This window comes from Gracilinanus agilis, chromosome 3 (assembly GCF_016433145.1).
Source record: "Gracilinanus agilis isolate LMUSP501 chromosome 3, AgileGrace, whole genome shotgun sequence".
Taxonomy (NCBI): Eukaryota; Metazoa; Chordata; class Mammalia; order Didelphimorphia; family Didelphidae; genus Gracilinanus; species Gracilinanus agilis.
The window spans coordinates 169,599,584-169,626,484 of NC_058132.1; the positions used below are offsets into that span (position 1 = coordinate 169,599,584).

Genomic DNA, 26,901 nt, shown 5'->3' on the forward strand with positions numbered 1-26,901 from the left:
CCTAACAATCCATTAGATCCATGATCAGGTCAGGTTAGGCAATGTAAATCATAGCCCATCTGGAGAAATTTCTCTATGTTCTCTCATAAATTTACTACCAAGTAGTACATGCTGAGGCCTTCTTCACATTCTTTTGATTTCATGTGGATTCAGTGAAACCACCAGCTATCCATTGGTTCTTTGACCCTCATCCTTGCCAACCTATCTTTTTTCTATGCATATAGTTTGGTTTTAATATGAAATTTCTGACTCTTGCTTGCACTATCTACTTTCTTGGTTTTCCATATGTTCCAGCTACGTACATCCACTATATGTTTCTCCATTGCCCTTTTGTTAATCCACAACTCCTCTTCAGAATCTTTAATGTCCCCATGCTGATAGCTATACAACAGCACCAAGAATATTTGTGCTAAAAAGAAAAAAGAAAAGAAAAAAAGTTGAGTCTTTGGTTTAGGAAGAGGCACGAAATCACTAAAAGAACTTTCAATTTTTCCAAGGGCAAATTGGGCTCACTTTTTTACTGTACAACTCAGTGTCATTCCCCTCGTATAATTTCTTTCTATTTACACGAACCATAAACTGCACTGTAGGCATTCTTCACCCTCTTGGTTTTTCTTATGTAGACAGGAAAAAACTCTCAATTTGAGATGTTTTTTATTTAAGAGACTCTGCAGTGTTCAAGTATGATGTTACCTCTAACATAAACATCTGGAGGAGTCAACCATCAACTTAAAATTTGTACTGAAGCTTCTAAAAGAGCATTGAACTTGGTCATAAAATCCCCAAGATCAAATCCTGTGTCTGTCATATACTACCTATATGACCTTGGACATTGGTGCTTAGACTTACTGGACCTCAGTTTCCTCCTTCATGAGTCAGTGCTGGATGAGATGATCTCTGAGGTTCCTTCCAGCTCTAAGTTCATGGTTTTATGATCTTCCATGATTAGTGACAAGTGTCTTCAGTGAACATATATCTCCTTGCAATGTTAAAAATCAGATCATCAGATAAAAGCTCATTCTTTCCCCTGAATTCATGTGATAAATCACTGTTTGCCCATTAACCATTTCAAACTGATTGAAACATCTTAAACTCTATATATCAAAAGCAGCACTGACCTTTCCCCACAGACCAATTCCCCCTATATCAAACTTCCCTATTTTTGTTGTGGCACCACCATTCTTCCAGATTCTTAGGTTTGTTATCTCAGTGTCATTTTCTACTCCTCAATCTCCCTCACCAGCAGAACCTATCTATTGCCAGAGTTTGCCATTTGTACTCCCACTATATCTCTCACATCTGGCCCCTTCTCTCCACTAACCCAACTGTGGCCTTTGTTCAAGCCTGCATCACCTCTTTCCTTAACTAATACAATAGCATCTTAACTGGTTTCCTTCAAGTCTCTTCCATTCCAATCCATAGCTATTGAAATTATTTTTCCTAAGGGTAATTCTGACCACGTCAGGTTCCATTGCAATAAACTAAAAGAGCTCCTAATTGCCTATAGATTCAAATATAATAAACTTCTGTGTTTGTCCTTAAAGCCCTTCAGAATTTGGTGCCAGCCTATCTTGGCAGTCTCATTTCTTATACTTTTCTCCCATTACTATACTCTATGGTCCTGCCAAACTGTTCTTTCAGTTTCTCACACAGAGCATTCCCGTCTCCCATCTTTCTGCACTAGCACTGATTACATTATACTGTACACATTAGAATGAATTCCATCCTCACCTCCACCTCCTAGAATCTGTGGCTTCCCCCAAGATGATTTTCTACATAGAGTTATTCTTGATTCCACTGCTATTAGAGCTTTTGCTCTCTAATTACTTTGCATTAAATTTCTTTGCATTTATTCCATATAGACCTGTAAATGTGCACATTATATTCCTAAGAAAGTGTAGACTCCTGGAGTCTCATTTTTGTCTTTTTTGCCCATCACAATACCTAGCACATGCTTAAAGAATGCTTGCTGATTGGTTCATTGATATGATTATGGTTTTAAGAATGAAAGGAAGCTTTTGAATCCCTTAGTCCAGACAGCTTTAAGTAAATTGTCCAAGGACATATAGATAGTAAGTGGCAGGGCTAGATTTCAAACCCAGGTCTTCTGACCTCAAATTCAGGGTTCTTTATATTGCACTATTTTTCCTCCCTCTGTTGTCATCTCTTTACAGGATCTTATAGAATTCTGACATATTTATGGAAGACAGAGTTTCTATTTTTTAGAAAATAGCCTTTAAGAAGTAGCATTTGAATCTGCCAAATCAGGCACTTTTTATTGTCAATAAACAATAAACACAGTGAAATCTTATTATCTCTATGCCTTTCAGTTAATTGTATTATTATAAAGATGTAATCTGTCATGGAACCACTGCTTGCAAAAACCTATCACTTTCTAATACCTTTATCATGGGTGCCCTTGATATATCAGTAGACCATTTGCTTAAAAAATACAGAAGGAAGCATGACTCTCAGAGTAATGTAAAAGAAAAAGCAGCAAAATTAGAAAAAACCTTGATGACTTTACAAGCAGAAAGAACTAACCTTAGACAAAACTCAGCAAAAAGATCTGAGAATCATCCCCCCGCCAGAACACAATGAAAAAAAGAATCTTAATATCATAGTTCAAGAAATAGAAGAAAATCCCCACACTCATAAAATGTCAGAGTTGTAAGGAAAAATACCTATATTTTTTAAAAAAAAACTTTTCTACAACATATTCATAATAAAGTAATCATCCAGGCCTTGACCTCCTACTTTCCAAAGCAGTCCATTCCACTTTTTAAAAAATCCATACCTCCAGTCTTAGGATAAACACTAATTGTTGATTCTAAGGCAGAAGAACATTAAGAGCTAAGCAAATGGGATTAAGTGAGTCACCCAGAATCACACAGCTAGAAAATATCTGAGGTCAAATTTGAACCCAGGACCTCCCATCTCCAGGCCTGGCTCTCTATGCTTTGAGCAGCATAGCTCCCCCTGAACATGCTGCTCTTAATGTGGGACAGCAGGACTGTCACCTCCACATTCCTGGAAACATTGCTTCTCTTAATTCTATCCAAGATTACATTAGCTTTTTTGGCTGTCAGATATCAGACTATCATTCATTTATTCTATCCTTTCACAACCTTTTGAGATACCGACTCTGTCATCTGGTATTTTACCTATCCCAGAAGTCTTGGAAACAGAAGCAGAATCTCAATTGATAAGATGCACAAGATGCTGTCAAAGGACTCCAAATTTTACTTATCCAGAAATGTAGTTACTGAGTTCCAATACTTTAGTGCCAGCCTTGCCAGTTAGAAAGAATCAGTTCACATATCAAGGGACACCTTGAATTGCACAAAATTCCCCTTCTATAACAAGATTCTTTTAAGGTTGTAATATGGCAGAACAAAAAGTGGAGGAGAATGGCTTATGCACTAAGATAACATATATGACCAAACACTTACATGGTAGAAAAAAGATGGATTTTCAGAAGAATTAGAGATTTTCAGTTGTTCCTTCAAAGAAAATCAGATATAAAGCTATCCTCCTAAATACATGACTATCACTCTTTCCACAACTATTTTTATGGTTCCCCTGACTCTGTCACAGAATTTCAAGTACTCATCTTCAAAAGTTTTCACATTGTCTAAGAATAAAATTAGTGTATTTGACAAGTTCCATATAACTTATCAATAATGCATCCTTAGTGAGTATCATTCCTTCCTATGGTAACACAATTATGTGTAAACAGTGGAGGAACTTGCTGCTCCATTCAGATGGAAATTACTTATTTTCTGAAGGATTCAAACAAATATAAATTTTTTTCTGTTGTTCCAGGTCCATTTTAGCTAAATTTCAAAAGCAGCAATAATGAAGGTATAATCATTTAAGGCAGTGATGGGCAAACTTTTTAAAGAGGGGGCCAAAGGAAAGGAAATGCTCATCTGTCAGTCTGTTTGTAAGGCAACTCTTTCGAAGTTTCATTGTATTGTATCCTACTCATTGTTCTATCCACGGAGCGGATAGAACATTTCAGGGGGCCACATTTGGCCTGTGAGCCATAGTTTGCCCATCACTGATTTAAGGTAACCAAATGTAATAAGTTTGGTTCACTAAGAATACTTTAGTGCTTCAAAAGTTCTGAGATTGCTGTGGATAAATCCTTCACCAGGGAGGATTATAATTTTTCCATTCAGGAGTAGATGGTTTCAAATGTTACTGTGTTTAAAAATATTTTCTGCCTTAAAAATATTTTATGTGTGTACATGTTGCCTTCCCTATAGATTGCAAGTCTATGAAGACCCAGAATGTTAGGGTTTTTATTCACAGAACTTGCTTTCATATAGTAGGTATAGTATAAATGCTTCTTGATCGGTTGATTGACTGGTGTTTAGCCTTTGGGTGAGGAGCCTTTCAGAACATAGGCTGGTCCTCAGGTAATTATGCATTACATAGTCTGTGCTACAAAACTTTCTTTTATACTCACATTTCTGAGGTCTTATGCCACTAGCAGCACCTGAAATTCTGTCCTTTCCAGAGAGAACACCTTTATTTTCCTCTCACACTTCACGGTTCACATTGCATTTCCTTCTTAAATCATTCTCGCAGCTGCGTCTAGTGACTTGGTTTGGACGATTGTCTGAAACTGGAGCAATGTTGAATTGATCTGCTACTCTTAGCAAAGAGTTTCTACCAAAAGCACGTGCTCCAGGAGGCAGCTATATAGCAAAATGAATAGAGCTTCCGGCAGATGTGGGTTCAAATCTGGTCTCAGATTCTTCCTAGCTGGGTAACCCTGGTCAAATCACTTAACCCCAATTACCTAACCCTTGCCCCTCTTCTGTCTCAGAATTGATAGTAGGGCAGAAGAAGGTACGGGTTTTAAAAAATAAAATAAAAAAAGTACATGCTGCAACATGATTGTATGTATTATAATACAGTGCACTCTTGTAGCAATGAAACCATGGCCCTCTTTAGCTTCTAGGGTCCACCATGTAGGCTCCTTCATTGCCTTTGTAACTCCTATTACTGTGTATCCACAAACCCAGCTCTGGAATGTCTCCTACCCCCGCTTCAGTTTAGCCCTTTAGTTCCATTTCTAAGAGCTCACAAACCATTTATTTAATAATACAATAATAGATTTTTACTAGAAACAAAAGAAACACTCACTTGCCTATAAATGGAAGAATTGACCCTCTTTTTGAAATTTGGACATTCATCCATCTTCAACTTCACAGAAACTCTCCCGTTCACTACATTCTTAGACATCGATTCCTTAGACTCCCTTACTTTATAATAAAGATGGGATGTTGCAACCTTGAGAAGATAAATGAGTTTCCTAAAGTCAGAGAACAAGAAGGGGTAGAGCCAGGACTAGAACTAGCAACCAGCTCCTGACTCCAGGTCCCATGTGCTTGCTTCCTACAACACAGCCTCTCTCCTATTTGCAAACACTAAAACTTTAGTCTCACCCTTCTTAATTTCAAAGTACTTTCTCCAGAACCAAAGAAGACAGTTCCCTGGCCCCTGGTCATACCAAGGCTCCCAGATAACAGAGTTAGCCTGTATGTAAAGACTTCTAGAGACAGAATCCACAGTCACTCCTGGCAATCCATTCCAATATATAACAAATAGAATATCAGGAAATTTTTTGCATAGTCTCTCCCGGCCTCCTTCATGAACTACCTATTAGTTATTTCTCTAAGCATACAAGGAGTTTAATCTTGCCCCTTTTATATAATTTTAGTCCTCTGGGGTTTCCTTCCTCCATTTGCAGCAGTTAACATGCTGAAAATTTCACTCAGTGAAAGCCACAATTCTCTAATATCCTGAAATTTCAGTGCAGTGTGAGAAGCTAAGTGACTCTGGCCTCATTCAATTAAGCTAAAATGGCAGAGGAGAATTACATGCTTTTTTTAAAGACACAAAATGATGGATTAATATTACACCTTGATAAAACAAATTGTGACATAGGGTAGACGCATTAAACCAATTAGCAGCTTGTTACATTGCTTCACCTCAGAACAGAACAAAGGACTGATGGTTTGACAAATGGCATTTGCCATAGGCCATGTGGTGGAAAGTTTCCATTCTGGTTCCATGAAACACATTCATTTCACAAAAGTAAGAACAAGCCCAAATCATGTCCAAAGAGGATGTATCCAAAGAATCATAGACTTGGATTTAGGAGGGTCTTCAGGGGAAACTGAGGCCCGGAAAAGTAAATAACTTACCCAAGGTCACATAACAAGTAACAGGGCCAGAATTCAATCCTAAAGCCTGACTCCAAATCAAATGCCCTTTGCATTCTTTCACAGTTAACTGAAGAGTTCATTTCTGACTTGTTCTACAGTGAAAAATCTTTGGATGTAATGTTAAGAGACCTGAGTTTCAGTTCGGTCTCTACTAATGTTTGACCTTGGACAGATTATTTCACTGCCCTAAGCATCAGTTTCACCATCTGTAAAATGGAGATAATGACATTCCCTTAACCTACCCCATGATGGTAGGCATCCCAGGAATTTTAGAGGTTGGAGAGTGCTTAAAATCAATCTAGTCCAATCTCCTCACTTTACAGCTGAGTAAATTGAGGCCGAAGGAATTAAAGTTTGCTGAAAGCTATCCAACAGCTCCAGGAATCTGATAAGTGGACGGTTTCGGTGAGAAAGAATGAAACTGGGGACTGTCTGTCTGTCAACTCATGGCTGCTCCTCCGACCGGCAATGAACTTGAGATTTATTTTATAACACAAAGCACAATGAAGTTTCACAGCTGCACAAACATGCCAAGGTTACAGAATTACATCATGATTAGTATATGGTTTTACAAAGAATTTTCTCATGAAGATCGTGCCGTATGAGGCAATGTCCAAGGTCAGAAATGAGCCTTTAATATTGTGTGGGGTGTACGGTGGAAAGTACCTAGCTGAATATGAAGAGTGTCTGACTCTGCCTACTTTGACCTTGGCTGTCTAGAAATAGTTACAAGGCCAATCCAGCTTCTACTGATTTCTTCTCTTTTTGGCTTAGAAAAAATTGTTAACTCCTCAACTGCTGGTTTACTAAGAACTTAAAGCTTTCCTAGAAAATTAGATTATAATGCTTTCTAATAAGAAAAAGTGTGGATAATAAAAGGAATCAAAGAGAGTTCAGATTTTTTATCTTAGATAACCCCTCCTGTCTGCATCCTGACTTGCAAGGCAGAAAGGTCAAAACTCACAGCCTTGCCAGTCTGCGTTGATCTTTTGATGGGGTCCAGATAAAAATATCTATTAGAGACTCTGTTTCTCTCAATGGCTTCCAACAAAAGTTCCTTACCAAAAAAGCACACATTTATTAAGCACCTACTGTATGCCAGAAACTGGGAATGCAAAAATGAAATGGTGCCCACTGTCAAGGAGCTAACATCATAATAGAGGAATACTACATATTCACATGTAAGTAAATACAAGATTCACACAAAATATATAATCTATTCAGTGACTGGGAGAAGGGGAAACTTGAACAGAAAGAATACACTGGTAGCAACTCAAATTCTAGATCTATGGATTCTTCCCTTATGCCATTTTTCCTTTAGTCATGAGAATAGGAGAAAAAAAAAGGATTGGAGCATTCCTTTGTACCTATGAAATGCTGTATAAATTGAACTATAATAGTATGTGTATATGTGTATAAATATCTATATTACCATGTATTTGTATATTAATATTTATATAGCACTTATGTGTCAGGAACTATGCTAAGCTCTTTCCAATTATTCGTATAAATTTGTTTGTATTTATTATTTATCCTCACAACAACCCTCACCTGAGAGGTCAATGCTATATATTATCCCCATTTTACAAATGAGGAAACTGAGGCAAAAGCCACAATCCTCTAATCTCCTGGAATTTAAGAACAGTATAAGAAGCTAAGTAACTGGCCTTATTCAATTAAGCTAAAATGGTAGAATCACCCAATTAGTAAGTGTCTGAGGACAGATTTGAGTTCCAGTCTTCCTGACTCTGGGCCTGGCTTTCTATCTACTATACTACCTACCTAGAGAAAAGAAGTCTTAGAAAGAGAAGATCATAATTGCTTTTTAATTATTTGAAGTCCTGTCCTATGAAAGAATGATTAGATTTGTTCTATTACTAATGATTGTTTAACTTCTCTAAAATTACCAAATGTTTATTTAAATCATCTTTAAAAAATTGAACTTTTGGGAAAATAAATATGCTAATAATATTTCATTTCTTGAAAGCTAGCAGTCATCAGTCATACCATTTCATAATTTTTTCTTTTCTTGGTGTTGCCTTCCTATCAGTCTGAATGATCCTCCCCTAGAGTGAGTAAATGTTTGAACATGTCAGAAGGAAAATAAATGTCATAAGACTTGGGGATATGGATGGATGGAGAAAGTGAGGGGCTGGGGAGGGAGGGAAGAAGGAAGAGAGAGAGAGAGAGAGAGAGAGAGAGAGAGAGAGAGAGAGAGAGAGAGAGAGATGGAGGGAAGAGGATGAAAGGGGGAGATAAGAGAGAAAAAGCAAGGGAGGAGAGGGAGGGAGGAAGAGAGAATGGAGACAAAAAAGAGAGAGACTGAAAAGAGAGCGTAAGACAGAGTGAGACAGAAAAAAAGACAAAGACAGAGATAGAGACATGAGAGACAGAAAGGGACAAGAGAGCAATAGAGAGAAAAAAGTGAGAAAGGAAGAGAGAGACTAGAGACAGGAAAAGAAAGAGAAGAGAGAAAGTGAGACAGACAAAGAGACAGTGAATGAGTAAGGGAGGAAAGAGGACAGAGAGATAAGGAGAAAAAAGAGTGAGCTAAAGAGAGAGAAAAACAGGAAAAGAGACAGAAAATAAAGAGTAAGATGGAGAGGAAAGCAGAGAGATAGACAGTAAGAAAGAGGAGAGGCAGAGACTGAGAAAGGAAAAAAAAGAATGAGTGACGGCGAGAGAGAAAGAGTGTCGGATCAGTGAATTATTTGTATTTTTTCTACCATAGTAAGGGGTGAGGGAACACCTGCTCTTGCCACTTTAGATGAACAGAATCTGCCTTGGGGGGATGGGTCCTGTTTGAACAATGGCAGCCTCCTAAGTCCTATGATCCCACTCTTGGGGTACACCCACTGAAACTGACAGATGTGGAGAAAGTGGCTTCTGCCTGGTAAAGCCCACATCTAGGTCAGAGTTCCAAGGACATCAGAAGACAATTAAAGAATCAGGCATGGTAGAACACATCAGATATTTTTAATTAGATTTCAGTAGTGGTCTTGATGAAGGCAAGAGCAGGCAGCCATAAAAGCACTTTCCCTTTAGGCCTTATTATTTATAGACAGATTCACCATGCAGATCTAACTTCTATATCACCTCCTCCACAGCTGCTGGCCTAACCCTGCCTTCCAGAGCTGCAAATAAGAATTCATTCCTTTCTAAAATGCTGGACAAGTGTTGGGAATAGAGTTTTTTTTTTTCTGTTTGTCTATTTGTTTTTAGTAAAAATTCTCTCAGGAATTCTCAAGGAATCTGATCTTTGGTTCAATCGCTTCAATATTGTTGCATCTACATGACATCATTTGGGGTCTTCTTGGCAAAAATACTGGAGTGGTTTGCCGTTTCCTTCTCCAGGTCATTTTCTAGATGAGGAAACTGAGGCAAAGAGGGTTCGGAGATTTGCCCAGGGTCACCCAGCTAGTGTCTCTGTTCAGATTTGAACTTGTGTTTTCCTGGCTCCACGCTCAGCACTCTCCTCTAGCAGCCCTTTGTTGTTAATATTACTACCCAAAGAGATGAATGGCATTGAATAAGTGTAAGTGTTTATGCATCAATGAAATGGGTTTAATAGTTTACCAACAGATGCTGCAGCCTCAAAATGAAAGGCCATTGTATGAATTTTGTGTTTTGTGTTGTTGTTAGAAATAGCAGCATTCCATATGCTATGGGGTGAAAGTCATGCCTGTAGAGACTGTGTGTGATTTTAAAGTCAGTGAGGTACATTCGTGTCAGTTGCTAATCTGTTTCCATAAATGCATTTTTGCTACTTTGAAAGGTGCTCTGAGACCATCAAATCAGTCAAGTTGGCCCTCAGGACACCCAGGGAGTTTTAATACCCATCTAAGTTATTGTTTCTCAATTGCATGCTTGACTTCCTTAGTAATACACTGTATACTTGCCCCAGTAATTTATAGCCAAGAACTGAAGCATGTAGCCAGTCTGAAAGCAGCCCTGTGTTCTAATAAGATACCACCCCCTCACTGCTCCCATCTCTGCTTCTTCCCATTACTGATCTCTTATCCCTTTACTGGTCAAAATAGAGGTTGACATTTATGATCACATGTTGCTTTTGAAAAAGAAAAGGGAAAAAATGATAGAACCGAGGCAAAACTCAACTGTCTGGAACTAAACCAAAAGTGAGCTCTTTATAAGTTGACCTTTTGGATAAAGTAACTTAATGGAATTTATGTCATCCTCTCCAAGATACATTATTTTATTGATTTGCTGGGAATTTTTGCTATCAGAAAAATGCACTTTGGGGAGATGAAATGTTATGTTTTTGTTACCACTGAGCATTTCCGTCCCCTTGATGACATAAGTGCTAGACAGAATAAACCCATAACACAGTCTGTGCCTCTCTAGAAGTTTGACTCAACATGATACAACCCTTCCAAGGTCTATACCATTGGAAACTCATGTGCTCAAGGCTGGATGGCTTCCTTACAGGTTCTTATCATCATAGGATAATAGCCTGAGCGTTTGAAGGGGACCAAAGAACCTTAGATATCTTCTGGTTCTACCTCCTGGCTTTCTAGGTAAGGAAAAAGAGGTTAAGTGATTTACCCATAATCACACAAAAAAGGTAATGAATGGCAAGGCGAGTATTTGACACCTCGTCATCTGATTCCAAATCCAATTTGTTTTCTGTTCTGGTACATATTGCTGTGAAGAATCAACTACACAATATCTCTAAAGTAATTTGTAAACTATAAAATACTGATAATATCAATATCTATAAATGTCAGTTGATGAAAAGATTTTAGATGTGAAAATAATACTTTTTAAAGTCTTTTTTTTTTGTCGGTGACTGAGTTGGAGGTTTGTACTAAATATAGGAATGAGAACAGGATAGATACATGAACGAACCAGGTTTTGAAATTTTAGTTTATGAGTTAATAGTGAGTTCATGGAATCACAGTTTTATTGCTAGGAAGGAACTGGTCTAACTCATCCTTATTTTGTATATAAAGAAAGTTAGTGTAGAGAGAGAAGCAATTTTGTAAAAATTTGGGCCAGAATGTAACTTAGAAATTATCTAGTTAAGACCTTTGTTTTTATGGTTGAGGTGAAGTGCTAGACAGGATATAGCCATAAATAGCATTTATATTATATGGCATTACAGGGTTTGAAAAGCACTTTACAAATATTTCATTTTATCCTTAGAACAACTCTGGGACAAGAGGTTCTAGGTTCATATCTGGCCTCAGGTACTTCCTAGCTGTGTGATCCTGGGCAAATGACTTAATTTCCATTGCTTGGCCCTTACTGAACTTATACCTTAAAATCAATATTGATCTCTAAGACAGACCATAAGGGTTTGGGGAGGGAAGAACAATCCTGGGAGGCAGGTGCTATTATTATCCTCATTTTACTAATGAGGAAACTGAGATAGGCAAGAATTAAGAGGTAGCTAGTTAATTCAGTTGATAGGGCTCTGAACCTAGAATCTAGGAGATTTGATTACATGCCTGGCATCAGATATATAAAAGTGGTGCTGGATGGTCACTTAGCTTCTGCTCACCTCAGTTTGCTCATCTGTAAAATGAAGATGATAATAGCACTTACCTCCTGGAATTGCTGTGAAGATAAAATGAGACATTTGTAAAATGCTTTGCAAACTTTAAAAAGTTCTACAAATGCTAGCTATTATCGAGTGACTTGCTTAAAGTCATATAGCTGATAAGTATTTGAGGCCAGATTTTCTCTAAGACTTTCTTGCTCCAGGTACAAAACTATCCATTAAACCACCTGATTGCACAAAGAATAGGCATCAAGAAAATTTTATTGTAGGGCAGCATGACTGAACATGACACAATTTCTATGTGTTTATAGCTGCTAAGGTTTATCATCTGAAAACCTCTATAGAGGCTCTTCGCATTATAGGATCATAGATTTAGGAGTAGAATGGAGCAAAGGATCTTAGAGATTAATCTTCTTACTTATCAGTGAGGAAACTGATGTCCAGGAAGGAATTGGCTTGACTTCTCCAAGATTATATAGATAATATTGATAAAGCTAAAGTTCTAAGCCAGGTCCTCTCATTGCAAAGAGAAAGCTCTTTCCATTATATCAACTCACCTTTCTGCCAAGAGACTCATAGATTAGTAGAATCAGAATTTGAAAGCCAATCCCAGTCCTGTGACTCTTAAATACATTGCCCTTATCAACACACTACATCCACCTCTTAAGTAGAATAGAGTTATGGAGTACCTTTTTCTTTAATATAAAGGATCTCTAATGCCAAACTCAGGAGTTTGTACTTGACAAAAATAAATAAATAAATGAAGGGCAGAGCCTTCTTGTAATATCCTAAACAGAGTGGCATGGGAAAACCAAATTTCTGGAAGAATTATCTGACCCCATCAAGCAGGTTGTCAGATAGAGAAAAGCATCTGGAAGGCAGTAAAACAGAAATTATTGCAATTTTTTACTAATTATATTTTGAAGGGATAAAAACAAACACTTATTGACTTGATGGATTTGGGGCCAGGTACACAGAGCAAAGAAGTTAAAAGTTTTGAGCCTGAAAGTTGATGAGACTAGGGAAATCAATGACAGAAATAAGAAACTACAACTAGAATAGCCATTCTGAGAAAAATATAATGAGGGTATAGGAAGGTAAGTGGAGCCAGGGTTATAGTAGATAAAGTTCCAGGCTTGAAGTCAGGAAGACTCATCTTCCTGAGATCAAATATGACCTCAGACACTTACTAGCTATATGGCCCTAGGCAACTCACTTAACTCTGTTTACCTCAGTTTCTTACTCCTCCTTTTTGTACTTTAGATGATGCATAATATATTCTGCTCCAGCCTTTTACCTTGAATCTGTGTGTGTCACCCTACCTCAAATGTGTTTTTGTAAACAACATATAGTAAGATTCTAGTTTTTAATCCACTCTGCTATCCTCTTCCATTTAATGGATGAGTTCATCCCATTGACATTAAGCATTATGATTTCTAACTGTGTATTGCCCTCCATCTTATTATCCCCTTTAAATCCTGCTCTATTACCTTTCACTCTATTCCTTCTCATGAGTATTTTGCTTTTTGTCACTCCCCACCCAGATCCCCCTCCTTTCTTTCTATTACCCACTGCTTTCCTTGCCTTCTTCTCCTTGTACTTCTCTGTAGGGTAAGATAGAATTCTATGCCCCACTGAGTATATTCGTTTTTCCCTCTCATAGCCAGTTACACAAAGAGTAAAGTTTAAGCATTGCCTGTCACCACCCTTATCCTCCCCTCTGTGTATTGATTTTTCTCACCTCTATATGTTACATAATTTACCCCATTCTATGTCTCCCTTCCCTTTTCACTCAGTGCAACCCTCTTTCAGCCTTTGATTGACTTTTACATGTTATTCATATGCATATATATCATATCATTATATATGTCATATTATAATCAGCTTACTTTTCCACCCACTTTCTGAGTAAATTCCTTCTATCTTCTCTACTACTGAGAGTAATTTTTGAGAATGTTAGAAATCCTCTTTCCATGTAGACATATAAACATTTTTACCTTAATTAGTCCCTTAAATTTTCACTTTCTTTTTTACTGTTTTGGGCTTCTCTTGTGTCTCATATTTGGCATTCATATTTTTTGTTTAGGTCTGACTTATTCCTCAGGAATGCTTGGAAATCTTCTATCTTATTGAATAACCATTTTTCCCCCTAAAAGAGTATACTCAGTTGTTGTTGTTGTTGTTGTTTTTTAATTTTTAATTAATTAATTTAGAATACTTTTCCATGGTTACAAGATTCGTTTTCCTTCCCTCCCCTCCCCTCATCCCACTCCAGTAGCTGACAAGCAATTCCACTGGATTTTACATGTGTCACTGATCAAGACCTATTTCCATATTATTGATATTTGCATTAGGGTGATCGTTTAGAGTCAGTATCCCCAATCATATTCCCATCAACCCATGTCTTCAAGCAATTGTTTTTCTTCTGTGTTTCTACTCCCACAGTTCTTCCTCTGAATGTGGATGGCGTTCTTTCTCATGAATCCCTCAGAATTGTTCTGGATCATTGCATTGCTACTAGTAGAGAAGTCCATTACATTCGATTGTGCCACACTGTATCAGTCTCTGTGTATATTTTCTTGGGTCTGCTCCTTTCAGTCTGCATCAATTCCTGGAGGTGATTCCAGTTCATATGGAATTCCTCCAGTTCATTATTCCTTTGAGCACAATAGTATTCTATCACCAACAGATACCACAATTTATTCAGCCATTCCCCAGCTAAAGGGCATCCCCTCATTTTCCAATTTTTTGCCATCAGAAAGAGCGCGGGTATAAATATTTTTGTGCAAGTCTTTTTCCTTATGATCTCTTTGGGGTATAAACCCAGTAGTGGAATATACTCAGTTTTGCGGGATAGGCAACTCTGGATTATAAACCCAAATTTTTTGCCTTTCTGAATATCATATTCCATACCTTTTGATCCTTTAATGTAGAAGTCACTAGGTCCTGAGTGATCCTGATTGTAATTCTATGGTATTTGAGTGGTTTCTTTCTGGCTACTTGAAGTACTTTTTCCTTGGCTTGGTAGCTCTTGAATTTGGCTATTATATTCCTGGAAGTTGTCAATTAAGGATTTCTTTCTGGAGGCTATCTATGAATTCTTTCAATTTCAATTTTAATTTCTTGTAATATGATAGGTTTTTTCTTCATCATGGTTTTCAGGAAATACAATAATTCTCAGACTGTCTCTCCTAGATCTGTTTTCTACATTAATTGTTTTTTCAATAAGATATTTGATGTTTTTCTTTGATTCTGCTTTATTGTTTCTTGATTTCTCATGAAATCATTAGTTTTTAGATGGTCAATTCTGATTTTTAAGGCCTGGTTTTCCTCTCAGTTTTTGGTTCGCCTTTTTCAATTGGCCCATATCTTCTTACATCACTTTCATTTCTCTTCTCCATTTTTCCTCTACTTCTAATAAAAGTCTTTTTTGAGCTCTTCCAGAATCTGTGTCCAATCCATATTTTGGATTTGAGTATATTTCCTTTGCTTTTGCAGTCCCCCTTCTGTGTCTCTGTGTCTGCACCTTGCTCTTTGTCTCCATAAACAGTCTTTAGAGTTAGGTGCTTTCTTGGTTGTTTGCCCATTTTTCCTATCTAATTTATAGGTAGGCTCTGTTTTCTGGGAAGTTTGGGGTGCCCTCTTAAACTTCAGTCCTTCCTTGATGTTATTTTTGGCTTATTTTCTGCATTGTTACTAGCTTACCAGATGGTCTGAGGGCTGAGAGCTCTGAGAGTCCCCTCCTCCTGCTGATTCAATTGACCCTTGAGATGCTGATAGCTTAAAAACTTTCCTCAGGCTTGGGTGTAAGCTTTTGATCTCAGTCTGAACTTGATTGGGTCAGGTGCTGATCAGATTCTAGTCCCAGGCTTAGATTCATGGTTTTTGGCCTCAAAGTGTTCTTGATTCAGTCAGGCACACCCTTGATTGCCCTTTCCATCCACCCTTAGTTTTCAGCAAAAATATCCCAAGGAGGCTTCCTCTGAAAACTGTGTCCTCACCCCAAACTGTGGATTATGTTCTTACCCCAAGCCCAGCCTGGAATTCCTGACTTCACTCTGGACCCACATGGATCAGCCCCCCTTTAGCCTAGATTGCCTTGAGCTGGAACTCTCCGGACTTCTCCTCAGGTTTGCAATTTCAAGGGGGTGTTAGTTGGCTTGCTTGGTCTTAGTTTGGAAACTGTTAGAGCAGATGTGTGGGGAAGTGGGGGGCAGGGCATGGGAAGGGGGTTGGGATTTGCTCCTGACTTGCTCTTCACTCTCTGCTATGTCTCCTGCTAGGTCCACTCTCCTCTTCACCTCAGTTCCCCAGATGGTCTCTGCCTACCTTTTGGGTTTTTCTTTTTTTAAGGTTGTTTCCCTCTGTCTCTGTTGGTTCTTTCACTCCAGTATTCATTTTGTGGCGATATTTTACTCTTGGTTGGAGAGGATTTTCATGGTGAAATGGTGCGCTGCTGCCCTAGTTGCTCCTCCATCTTGGCTCCTACCTCTGTTTCTTCACCTTTAAAATGAGTTGAAGAAGGAAATGGCAAACCACTCCATTATCTTTGTCAAGAAATGACCCAAACAAGGCCACAAAGAAGCAGACAGGACTGAACAAGAAAAGGAAGGGAAGTAGTTTAAGGCATGTTGATTTTGAGATAATTGCAGAGCGAAATGTTGATGTCTTTTAGTCAGGCATCAAGAATTTATTTATAGGCCTGTAGAATTAGGGGATGAATTAAGATCAGAAATGTAGAATTGAAAATCATTAAAACAAAGTTAGTCATCAAATACAAAAAAAAAATTGAGCTTTTGAAGGAGGGATCCCTAGAGTGGTAGGAAAATAAAAGACCAGATAGAAAGATAGCCAATTGCTCAATACCTCTTAGAGTTATGAATTGAACCAGATGATCTCTGAGGCCACTTCTAAGATTCTGGGAACTTTTTAATTGGGGAGCAGAAAGAAGACCAGTGTAAGAGACAGAGGAGGATTATCAGGGAGGTTTGAGAACCAGAAGAATATATTAACACAGGAGAAAGGAGATTTTCAAGAAAAAGCATGGCCAAAAAGTTGAAAAGTACTGGGGGGGAGGAAGAGTTGTGGAGGAGTGAAATAACCATTGTATTTCACAACAGATGACTAATAACTTAATATCTCTATTTCCAAAGGGATTGTCTCCTTACTGTGCCATGGGACATAGGTAGGAAGCTAAGGAGTTATTTTTAAGAATAGTAGCATTAGGGTCAATTAGGTGGCTCAGTAGACAGAGAGCCAAACCTGGAGATGGGAGTACTGGGTTCAAATATGACCTCAGACACTTCCTAGTTATATAACCCTGGGCAAATCACTTAAGCCCATTTTCCCAGCCTTATGGCTCTTCTGCCTTGGAACCAATACTTAGTATTGATTCTAAAAACAAAGTAAAGGTTTTGGGTTTTTTTAAATGGTTGCAATCACTATCAGCCCCTAACTGAAAGCATTTGGCTATGAAAAGAAGGAAAGGAATGACAGTAATGAGAAGGGGTAGGAGTTTTACATTCGTTTTAAGACTGGAAAGACCCTAATGCACTTGAAGGTGTCTTTAAAAAAAGATCAGGCTGACAGACTGAAGATTCCAGAGAGAAAAAAGATAAGGGAAGAAGCATTTTGCCTTAGGAAATGGCTGAAATCCCTAATGTAGGAAGAAGAGTTAAGTTTAGAGCAAAAGGAGCAAAATTCTTCCCAAGAAGCCATAAGGAAGGAGGAAAAAAATCACTGTGGAAGGTTTTTTTGATATTTAAAAGAGAACATAGCATAGATGGATATACTTTGACTGGATGGTCAACATTTTTCAGAGTGAAGGAGGATGTCAATTGTCTATTCTAATCAAGATTAGGTGGTCAGGGATTAGGATGTCGTGGGAAGAATATTTATTATGGAATGTTGTCCACAATCATCATTTCTCTGATTTTTTTTTCTGTTTTCTTAGGCATCAACAGAAAAGTTGTTTATTCTCTGGCAGACTCAGCAGGAGGGTACTTTTCAGTAGACAGCTCATCAGGCATTATCATCTTGGAGCAGCCTCTGGATCGAGAGCTACAGTCATCCTATAACATCAGTGTGAAGGCATCTGACCAGAGCATCCTTAAGGCATTGTCTTCCCTGGCTACGGTCACCATTACTGTGTTGGATATTAATGACAACCCCCCTGTGTTTGAAAGAAGGGACTATCTTGTTACAGTACCAGAAGATACATCCCTAGGCACAGAAGTTCTTGCCGTTTTTGCCACAAGCAAAGATATTGGCACAAATGCTGAAATTACTTATCTCATCCGGTCTGGGAATGAACGAGGGAAATTCAAAATTAACCCAAAGACAGGTGAGTAAAATAGCAAACGAATGCCCCAAAGCTAAGCTTCTGTCAGTCAACCCTATAAGCTGGCACCAAAAGTTGCTATAAATGAATGGAAATGCATGCTCTTTGGTTCTTGTCACTCCACTTTGGGTGGTTTCCAATTGTCCTGTATAGTTATACTCATGACTAAGGACTCCATGGTTCTCCAGGCTTCTCCAAAGTTCTGTTTCCTTCTAAATAATCGCTAAGCTTCTATTAAGCTACTACTAATAATCATAATTTCTCTCCAGCCTCTGGATGAATTTATGACATTATTTACAGCATAGTTGTATAAAGGGAAAGACAAAGGTCCCAGAAACCCTGGGGTATTCCTCATAGTGATCTGTTTAATGGCAGAGCACACCAGATAAAGACTGAAGCAAAAAAAAAAAAAAAAAAAAAAACAGGTTTAGAAAGGAAGCCAATGAACAATTGTCATAATCACACCTTGTGTTTTACAACATTCTCCAAGCACTTTGGCATCTGTTATTCTATTTCATTGTCCCAGCAGCCCTTTGAGGTTGGACAAACATTATTGCCCCCATTTCGCAGGTAAGGCAATTGAAAACCAGAGAGGTTAATTGATTTCCCTGAAAGCACTCAGTGTGGAAACCCAGAAATAAAAGCAGCAGGTCTTCTAGCCCCCAGCCTTGTGCTCTTTTCAGCAGACATATTGCCTCTGCAGAAGCTATTACTCTTCCAGCTCTCCTATTGGAAACTGGTCATTATCTCCAATTAAAATATGAGCCAGCCACAGGAGTGATCTGTCAACTGATTTTATGCTTCCTCAATTCCACAGCATTTAGTAAGAAGGGAGGGAGAACCATATGGCCTAACCCAGCCCTTGCAAATAGTTTTCATAAACCATTAAGTCCACAGAAGTTCTATTTAGTTTGCAAAATTTGCATCACTGCCCAACACACACAGACATACTTTGCCCAGTCTGAACTCTTCCCATCTGGCCTCAGCCCTATCCTGTTCAGCATTTTTGTCAGCACCTTGGACAGAGACCCTGGAAGGCAGGCACATCTAATTCAGAGTTTACACAAAGCAGGTTGGAGAGAAGGGTAGTGAGTAGTTTGAATGACAGAATCAGAATTTCAGGAAGTTCTCTGTTGATGGGAAAGAAGCACAAAAACTCAAAAGGTGAAATTACTAAAGAAATGTGAAATCTTATGTTTATATTTCAACAGTCCAAGAGTAGGATAGGGAAAGCCTAGCCTAACATCACTTCTTCTGAAAAAGGGGGCGCTTTGACAAGGATATAGAGCCAACAGAAGTCAACAATACATAATATGATTCAACCACCAAAAAATGAATGTGGCTTTCAGCAACAGTGATAAAATGGTAATGTTCAGAAGCATATAGACACTGGGTATTAGAGGCAGTGAACATGGAGCATAAGATCTGGTAAGACTACTGAAGTCCAGGAGTCTTTTCTTTACAACTGGAAGGACCTCAAGGATAGACCCAGCAACATGTCTATCATCCAGAGGCCAGTCTAGCTAAGAGAGGAGGTTCCTCACCAGGAATTCTCTCTACCAATGATATCATTTATCAGGTCAAAAATAAAACATCACCATGTCAGCTAGGAGGAGGAGGAACTTGGAGACTACAAAAACTTAAAGGTCAATCTCTTAGTTGTAGAGAGGCCATGATCTGCATTAGTAAAAAGAATAGGGTTCACATGAAATGGCAGATCCTTGTACAATGAAGAAACCCCCAAAATTCTGGAAGTGATAACTCTGCTCTGTTCAGTGCTACTCAAATGACTCTGGAGCACTGGGTCCTATTCTCTCATTTTCTGAAAGGAACCATTGACATATTCGAGCACTTTCAGAAAAGGAAAACCAGAATGCTGAGAGGTCTTCTAATGGTTGAGGGAACTGGTGGTGTTTAGCGTGGAGAAGAAAAGATTGAGGAGATAGCATGATGGCTTCTCTATTATAATTCAGAGAGCTTTCCTATGAAACAGGGATTACACTTACTCTTCTTTGCCTCTTAAAAGTAGAATTAAGAGTAATGAATGAAAATTGCAGAGATAGATGTTGGCTTAATCCAAGGAAGAATTTCTTCACAAGCAGCACTGCTCAACATAGAACTGGCTGCCTTAGAGAGTAATGATTTCTCTGTCACCAGAAGTATTTAAGTAGGAGCTAGATTACCACTTGTCCTAGATATTATAAATGGAATTCTAGCATGGGACAGGGAAATCAGACCAGACAAGCTCTAAGAACCCTTTCATTTCTTAATATTTCTTTCTGTCATTATCCCTGTTTTCTGAAGATTATTAGATTTGGAGACTGTGTCCATCCACCTGTAGGAAATACTCAGTTTGCCTAAAAACATGTTGCTATGACAACCATGCCAAAAATAAACAGGAGCAGCAGACCATATTACATCATTTTTTCCAACCTTGAATCCTCATTTCATTGGAAACGGTGCAGAAGACAACTTTTATTTTCATGAAAAGCCAAAATAATGATAGTTCATAATAATAAACATATATGTTTTGTATGATAGTACATGTATAACCCAGATTAAATTGCTTGCCAGCTCTAGGAAGGGAGAAGGAGACAATTTAAATCATGTATCTTTGGAAAATTTAAGTGGAAATTTGTTACTACATGTAAATGGCAAAAATAAATTGAAAAAATAACAATAAACACATACAGCACTTTAATATTTGCAAGAGGTTCCATATATTGTTTTTTAAACTCTTACCTTCTGTCTTAAAAGCAATAGTAAGTATTGGTTCCAAGGCAGAGGAGAAATAAGGACTAGGAAACTGGAGTTACATGACCTGCCCAGAGTCACACAGTTAGGAAGTACTTAGGATCTCTCATCTCTGGGCCTGTATTATACCTGAGTGGTACAGACTCCTACTACCTTCATTTGCACAGTGCACACTACACAAACACATACTTTTCTCTATCACAAATAAATGTGTCAATTGTGACAGGTCAGCAGATGGAGGGAAAAGAGTTCCTCTAGGAAGAAGGTCTGTATGAGATCTGATGAACCATTCCTACCAGCAATGATTCTGCACTGCAATCACTTCTTTTAGTTAAACCCATTATTTAAAATTAAAGTGTATGAGGGGAAGTGGTCCTCACTTGTTTAGGTATTCATTAATTTTAACTCGTTGGGCTAATGACCATTATATTTAAATGCCATGAGAAAATGATTAAATATTGCTTAAATTTTGGTATGTGACAGTTAGGGCAGGAGACTTAATAAAGCACTAAGTGGGATAATCATCAAGGAAACTTAATTAGAGAACCAAAAACTGAAGCATCTTTATTTACAGAGAAGAGTTATGGCTTTCATTTTAAAATAGGACTGATTTCTGCACTGCTTTATAATTGAACTTTAGGAACCATAGTGACCAAGCCTAGGAAGAAATTTTAAATATCACTCAGTCCAACCCCCTCATTTTACTGAAACATAAAAGGGCTAAGTGATTCGCCCAAGTCATATAGTTAGAAACAAGTAGCAGGACTGAGATTCAATATCATATCATATCATATCATATCAGTAAACAACTATCCCTGACTCTTTAACCTTTGATTGCTCAAGGTGGGGTGAAGATTGCTAGAGAGTTTTAGTGTGCTCTCCAAATAAGAGAAACTCAGTTTCAGCTCCAGAAATCTATTGAAATGACTAATTCTTCCATCGAAATTTGTAAGGTGAGTCAGTGTTGATGAACAGCTAAAATGATTGACATTTGTTATTTAGGTTTCCAGGGTGCTTGCAGAGGACCTTAAATAAATGGATTATTGAATATCCACTTATTTTGGCCAGACGTAACAAAAATAACATTTACAATGATGATTGTATTTCTGCCTGGTTGTTTGTAATTTTTTAAGAATCAAATCTAAAACTCCCCATTTTTCTCAAAAGGAGGAATTTCTGTCATTGAGGCCTTGGACTATGAAATGTGCAAAGATTTTTACCTCGTGGTGGAAGCCAAAGATGGTGGTACCCCAGCCCTCAGTGCTGTGGCCACGGTGAACATCAATCTTACTGATGTGAATGACAATGCACCCAAATTTAATCAGGAGGTCTACAGTGCAGTCATCAGTGAAGATGCTTCCATCGGGGACTCAGTCATTGTGGTGGGTATATTTCAATCAATTTGATCCTGATGCCTGGGGCCAAACTAAAGCAGAATGGTGAAGTTGTCTTTGGTGTCTTTGGTTTCTTTTGAGTGGCATTCTTCTCTCTAGGGTCCAAATACATGTCTAGTATACACTCATGCATAAATGACTGATAATGGCTTAAAGGATAACCCATATTTTAATAGGGATTGGTAATTTAACCCAAATGAATGACTAGATAATGGCAGAATTTTAAGCATTAGCAACATATAGGTCAGGGACACATTTAGGCATATGGTAGCCTTTTTATCACCCTTAATATCAATATGCTTGTGCATGAGGTCAGATATACACGTGCACATAAAATATCTAGTACAGTTGACAGAAACAAACATTTGAGAGGAATGCAAAGATAATCTTATAGCTGAAGCATTTATCAAGTATGTGCTACTATGTACCATGGCACAGTGCCAGGTACTAGGGATACACAGACAAGAAGGAAAAATCCCTGTCCTTGGGAAGCAATCACTTGGTTTTAAATTTCTGTTTTTGGCTTAGGACCTGAGGGATTTCAGAAAACAAATCAGCCTGTGGATATATATGATTCTAAATAAAAATGGAGACTGGGACCATATCTCTGGTGCTCTCCTACTTAAGTTTATTGATATTTCTGTCATCGACACTATTTTTTTCAGTATGATTGGTAAAGGTGGGAAATCCTAATGAGATAACTGGCAGAATTGGCAACACTTCGATAAGACTTATAGTTTGGGGTTTGCTTAACTTCTCTTTTTCTGTAGAACTATATAGGGTTAATCTAAGCATGTACTTTTTTCCCTAACCCTCTTATTTTCTCATGAAGTTAATAGCAGAAGATGTAGATAGCCCACCCAATGGACAGATTCGTTTCTCCATTGTCAGTGGGGACCGGGACAATGAGTTTGCTGTGGATCCTGTCTTGGGACTCATTAAAGTTAAAAAGAAATTGGACCGAGAACGGGTAAGATTAATTTGATCAACTTCCCCTCTAGGTTTCCTTAGAGGCCTCTAAAGGTGAATAAGTAAAATGAGTTTTTCAAGAAATGGCTATAGGACCTAGGATTTATATAGTCTGAAAGGGACAGGTCTGTGGAGGGACATCTAATTATATAATGTGTGCTACATGGACAATGATTCCCTGAGTACAGCAAAGATGGGGAAATAAGAACGGGTCTACAGTTATAATGGCTTGGGTTTGGATTAGACCCTAGGAAGAATTTTCTGCCAAACTTTGTATATAACACCAGAATTCATTACCTCAGAAGACATAAAGGAAGAGGACCAGTTCCATTAGCAATGTCTCCAGTGCTTTTGTTGTTGTTGTTGTTGTTGTTGGGGTTTTTTGATGGCTAAGGTTACCAAAATGAAAATTTATTTTAAATAATAAGAGAGGAGATAACCTGAAACATCAACAACAAAAAAAAAAAACACAACGATTTGATAATATATGAAGCCAACCTATCAAATACCAGCCTACTGTAAGCTTTATTAATCCCATGAATGTGGACCTTCTGACCTGGCACCAGGAATCTATGGTGCTGGTTTCTATAGCTAACTTATCCCTACCAGGGGCTGTGATCAATGCTGATTTGGAAGGACACCCAGGTCAAGAAACAGGTTAAGGAAACCTTGAGGATGAGGTTCAAGGAACCAGGTTTCCTTAATCAAAAAAGCTCATATCCTCAAGGTTTCCTTAAATTTGTTTAGTAAACTTAATTTTACTTAAGTAAAGTTTAAAAGAAACCCTTTCTCAACCAAGAATCCATTTCCCTAAAGAGAAAGGAAAGATGAAAAAAGGCCCCCCCTTCCCCAGATGCCAAAGTACAGAAAACCCAAGAAGGATCCCGTGTGCACTGTAGCCACAGAGACTCAGTAAAATTAGACTTGATAACATAGGCGGACTAGCCTTAAGAAGACTTCCCAGAGACCCAGTCTGGAAAGCCTGCTGCACAAGACATAACTACTTAATTGCAAGCCCTATGTAGGTGAGTCCAGAGGAAGGATCGACCTGACCCTCTCTAATTAATTCCCAAGTAAATTAATTCAGTCACATATGCTAACACATGAAATGGGGATGGTAAGAATAGCACCTGCCTCCTTCTCAGAGTTGTTTTGAGGATAAAGTGAGATATTTGTAATGTGCTTTCAAACCTTAAAGATAAATATAAATGCTAGCTATCATCATTATTATTTATTATTTATGCATATATACCTTGCAGTCATAGTCCTAAGTCATAATAATACCTTGCATTTTATGCTGTTTTTCAAGGCATATTTATAGCATTATCTCACTTAATTTTTACTTGCCTGGATGTAGCTATTTGTTACATAGAGCTAAAGATGAAGTACTGCCAATGTCCACAGCACAGAACAATAAACAGTTACCAATTATCCTCCTGTTTATATATGAGAGGAAGAGCTAAATGATAGAGTACAGCTTGATGCCCAGAACACAGATTATCCTATGAAAGAGCTGGCAAGATTTCCCGGTGAGGAATGAAGAGGAAACATTCCTTTTCATCAGAGCATGGAGGTAAACCTGCAATCCTGGGGGCTCTTGTGGCAGCATCAGCAATAGCAGGAAGAGGGAGAGGAAGAGGAAGCTATTGTAGGGCCTTGAAAACTAGAAGAGCTACAGATACAGGGCCCTGAAATAGGCTTGTGTATCTTTCCTCGGAAAGCCAGCCTCACCAAGTCTAAAGAGACTTTTTGCCAGAAGCTTGACCAGCTAGAAGTCTTTTTTTTTTTAAGAGCCACACCAGTTCACAAAGATGTTGAAAAATGGCCTAAAAGGTTATGATTTGCTTTGGTGAAGGAAATATCCATGTGGATGAATTTCTAAATCTTCGAGGTAACATCTGAGTCTAGGCACTGCCATTTGGCTAAACAAACAAGTAACTGACTTTATGGAATTGAAATCAAGGTATTTCATTGACTTTGTTAATGGTTTTCCCTCCTACTGACTTAATAGGATCTTATCTTTAGATGGAATATTAAAATGTACTTTACATTATGCATTAGTTGTATTCTTTAAAAGATATGAATAGATCAAATATTCATAAATTAAATGACATTTTTGATATACTGGGGAACTCACTGTTCAATTCATTTCAACAAACATTTATTACTGGTTGACTTCTTTCATAAAGTGAATTATCATTCTAATTTTTCTCTTTTTTTTGAAAGTTCAAAGTTTTTAATATTGAATTGTTTTTAAAGTGGAGCTGAGTTCTTGTGCATGTTTGTGCATATGTATATGATACATATATGTATAAATATGCATACATAATTGTAATGCTATTTAAGTGTCTGTGCATATTTTTATTAGAATATAGAATCTTAGGTAGGAAAAGTTATATATTTTCTACTTTTTCACTGACCCAATTCTCAACATCCTATTTTGTTAAATAAAATGTTAACCATACCATGAAAGTAACTGTCAAAAATTATATGTGAGTTACAAACACACCAGTCAGTCAGCAAGCATTTATTAAATACTTCCTAGATGCCAGACACAATGTTAAATGCTAGGGATGTATATAAAGTAATGAGACTAAACTTTTACATCTAATAATATTAAGAACTAGAAGATACTATAAGAGATAACCTTATCTGATACCTCATTTTGTTTTGCCTAAAAATAACTCTCTTTAAGCTTTTTTTTTTTTAAGTTTTGTTGATCTTTTAACATGAACCCATTGATTCATCTCAACTCCCATAATAGAGCCCCAAGCAAAGGTCCACATTGACCACAGGTGAAGGTATATACCTCAATCCATACCTCTTGTCCACCATCTTTCTACAGCTTCTGCCTTTTACAAACAATGGAACCAAAGGCCCAGTAAGGTTAAGTGATTTTCCACTGGTCACATTGCTAATAATTAGCAGAGTCTGGTCTCAAAGATTCTCTTACTCCCATACCAGTGTTCTTAGCATTATCCTACACTATAGTATGTCATTAGTCCTTCTTTTGCATGGTCCTAACCCCAAACAGGGTCACAAAGAATCAGAAATAACTGAAAACAACTGAACAACAACAAAGACCTAACCTTACTCCTGTACCCACCCTTTCTCTCCTCTCTCTCTCAGACCTGGACATAATCATACCAGGGCACAGACATTCAGATGATTGTCATCTCCTTCACAGTAGTCCCTTTGATGTAGAACCCTTATTCCTACAATGCTGCCCTAACTTAAAGCCCTTTTGGAACATGCATTTTGAATATTCTCTATGGAGACAGCCTCCTCCCTTTCAGTCTGAGTTTGATTTAGGGAAAACAACAAAAAGTTTTTGGATTTGTCAATAAGGTGAGCAGTCAAGTCCAAAAAGGTAGGGAAAGAGGGAATTAAGGATAAAATAGAGAGGGTGATCTTCTTGTGTGGCCCATAAGCTAGTTCTTGAGGTACTTCCTAAAGAGAAAGGTAAAAATTGTTTTGAGTGGTGGCAGCCTCTTTGGAAATAGCAGATACCTTTCAAGGTAACTCCAAGGTTCAGGTATGCTAAAAAGTCAGCCTGATTTCTTTGCTGCCTTACCTTCTATGGAAGTTTTGACTAGGAAAGACAGGAGGGATTCTTTCTCCTTTTGAATCATAAGCCAAGTCCCTGAGGCTTGATATCTTCTTCTTAGGAGATTAGAGCAG

General features: G+C 37.9%; 1 protein-coding gene across 1 annotated transcript in view; it reads left to right on the forward strand.

Annotated features, from left to right (window-relative positions):
- Nucleotides 1–26,901, forward strand: part of FAT3 (FAT atypical cadherin 3) — a 553,803-nt gene that overhangs the window by 491,756 nt on the left and 35,146 nt on the right. Inside the window, exons 13-15 of the mRNA XM_044668995.1 lie at nucleotides 17,717–18,106; nucleotides 22,025–22,239; nucleotides 23,084–23,221. Of these exons, the coding sequence (XP_044524930.1) occupies nucleotides 17,717–18,106; nucleotides 22,025–22,239; nucleotides 23,084–23,221 (743 nt within the window). The remainder of the gene's footprint in view (nucleotides 1–17,716; nucleotides 18,107–22,024; nucleotides 22,240–23,083; nucleotides 23,222–26,901) is intronic.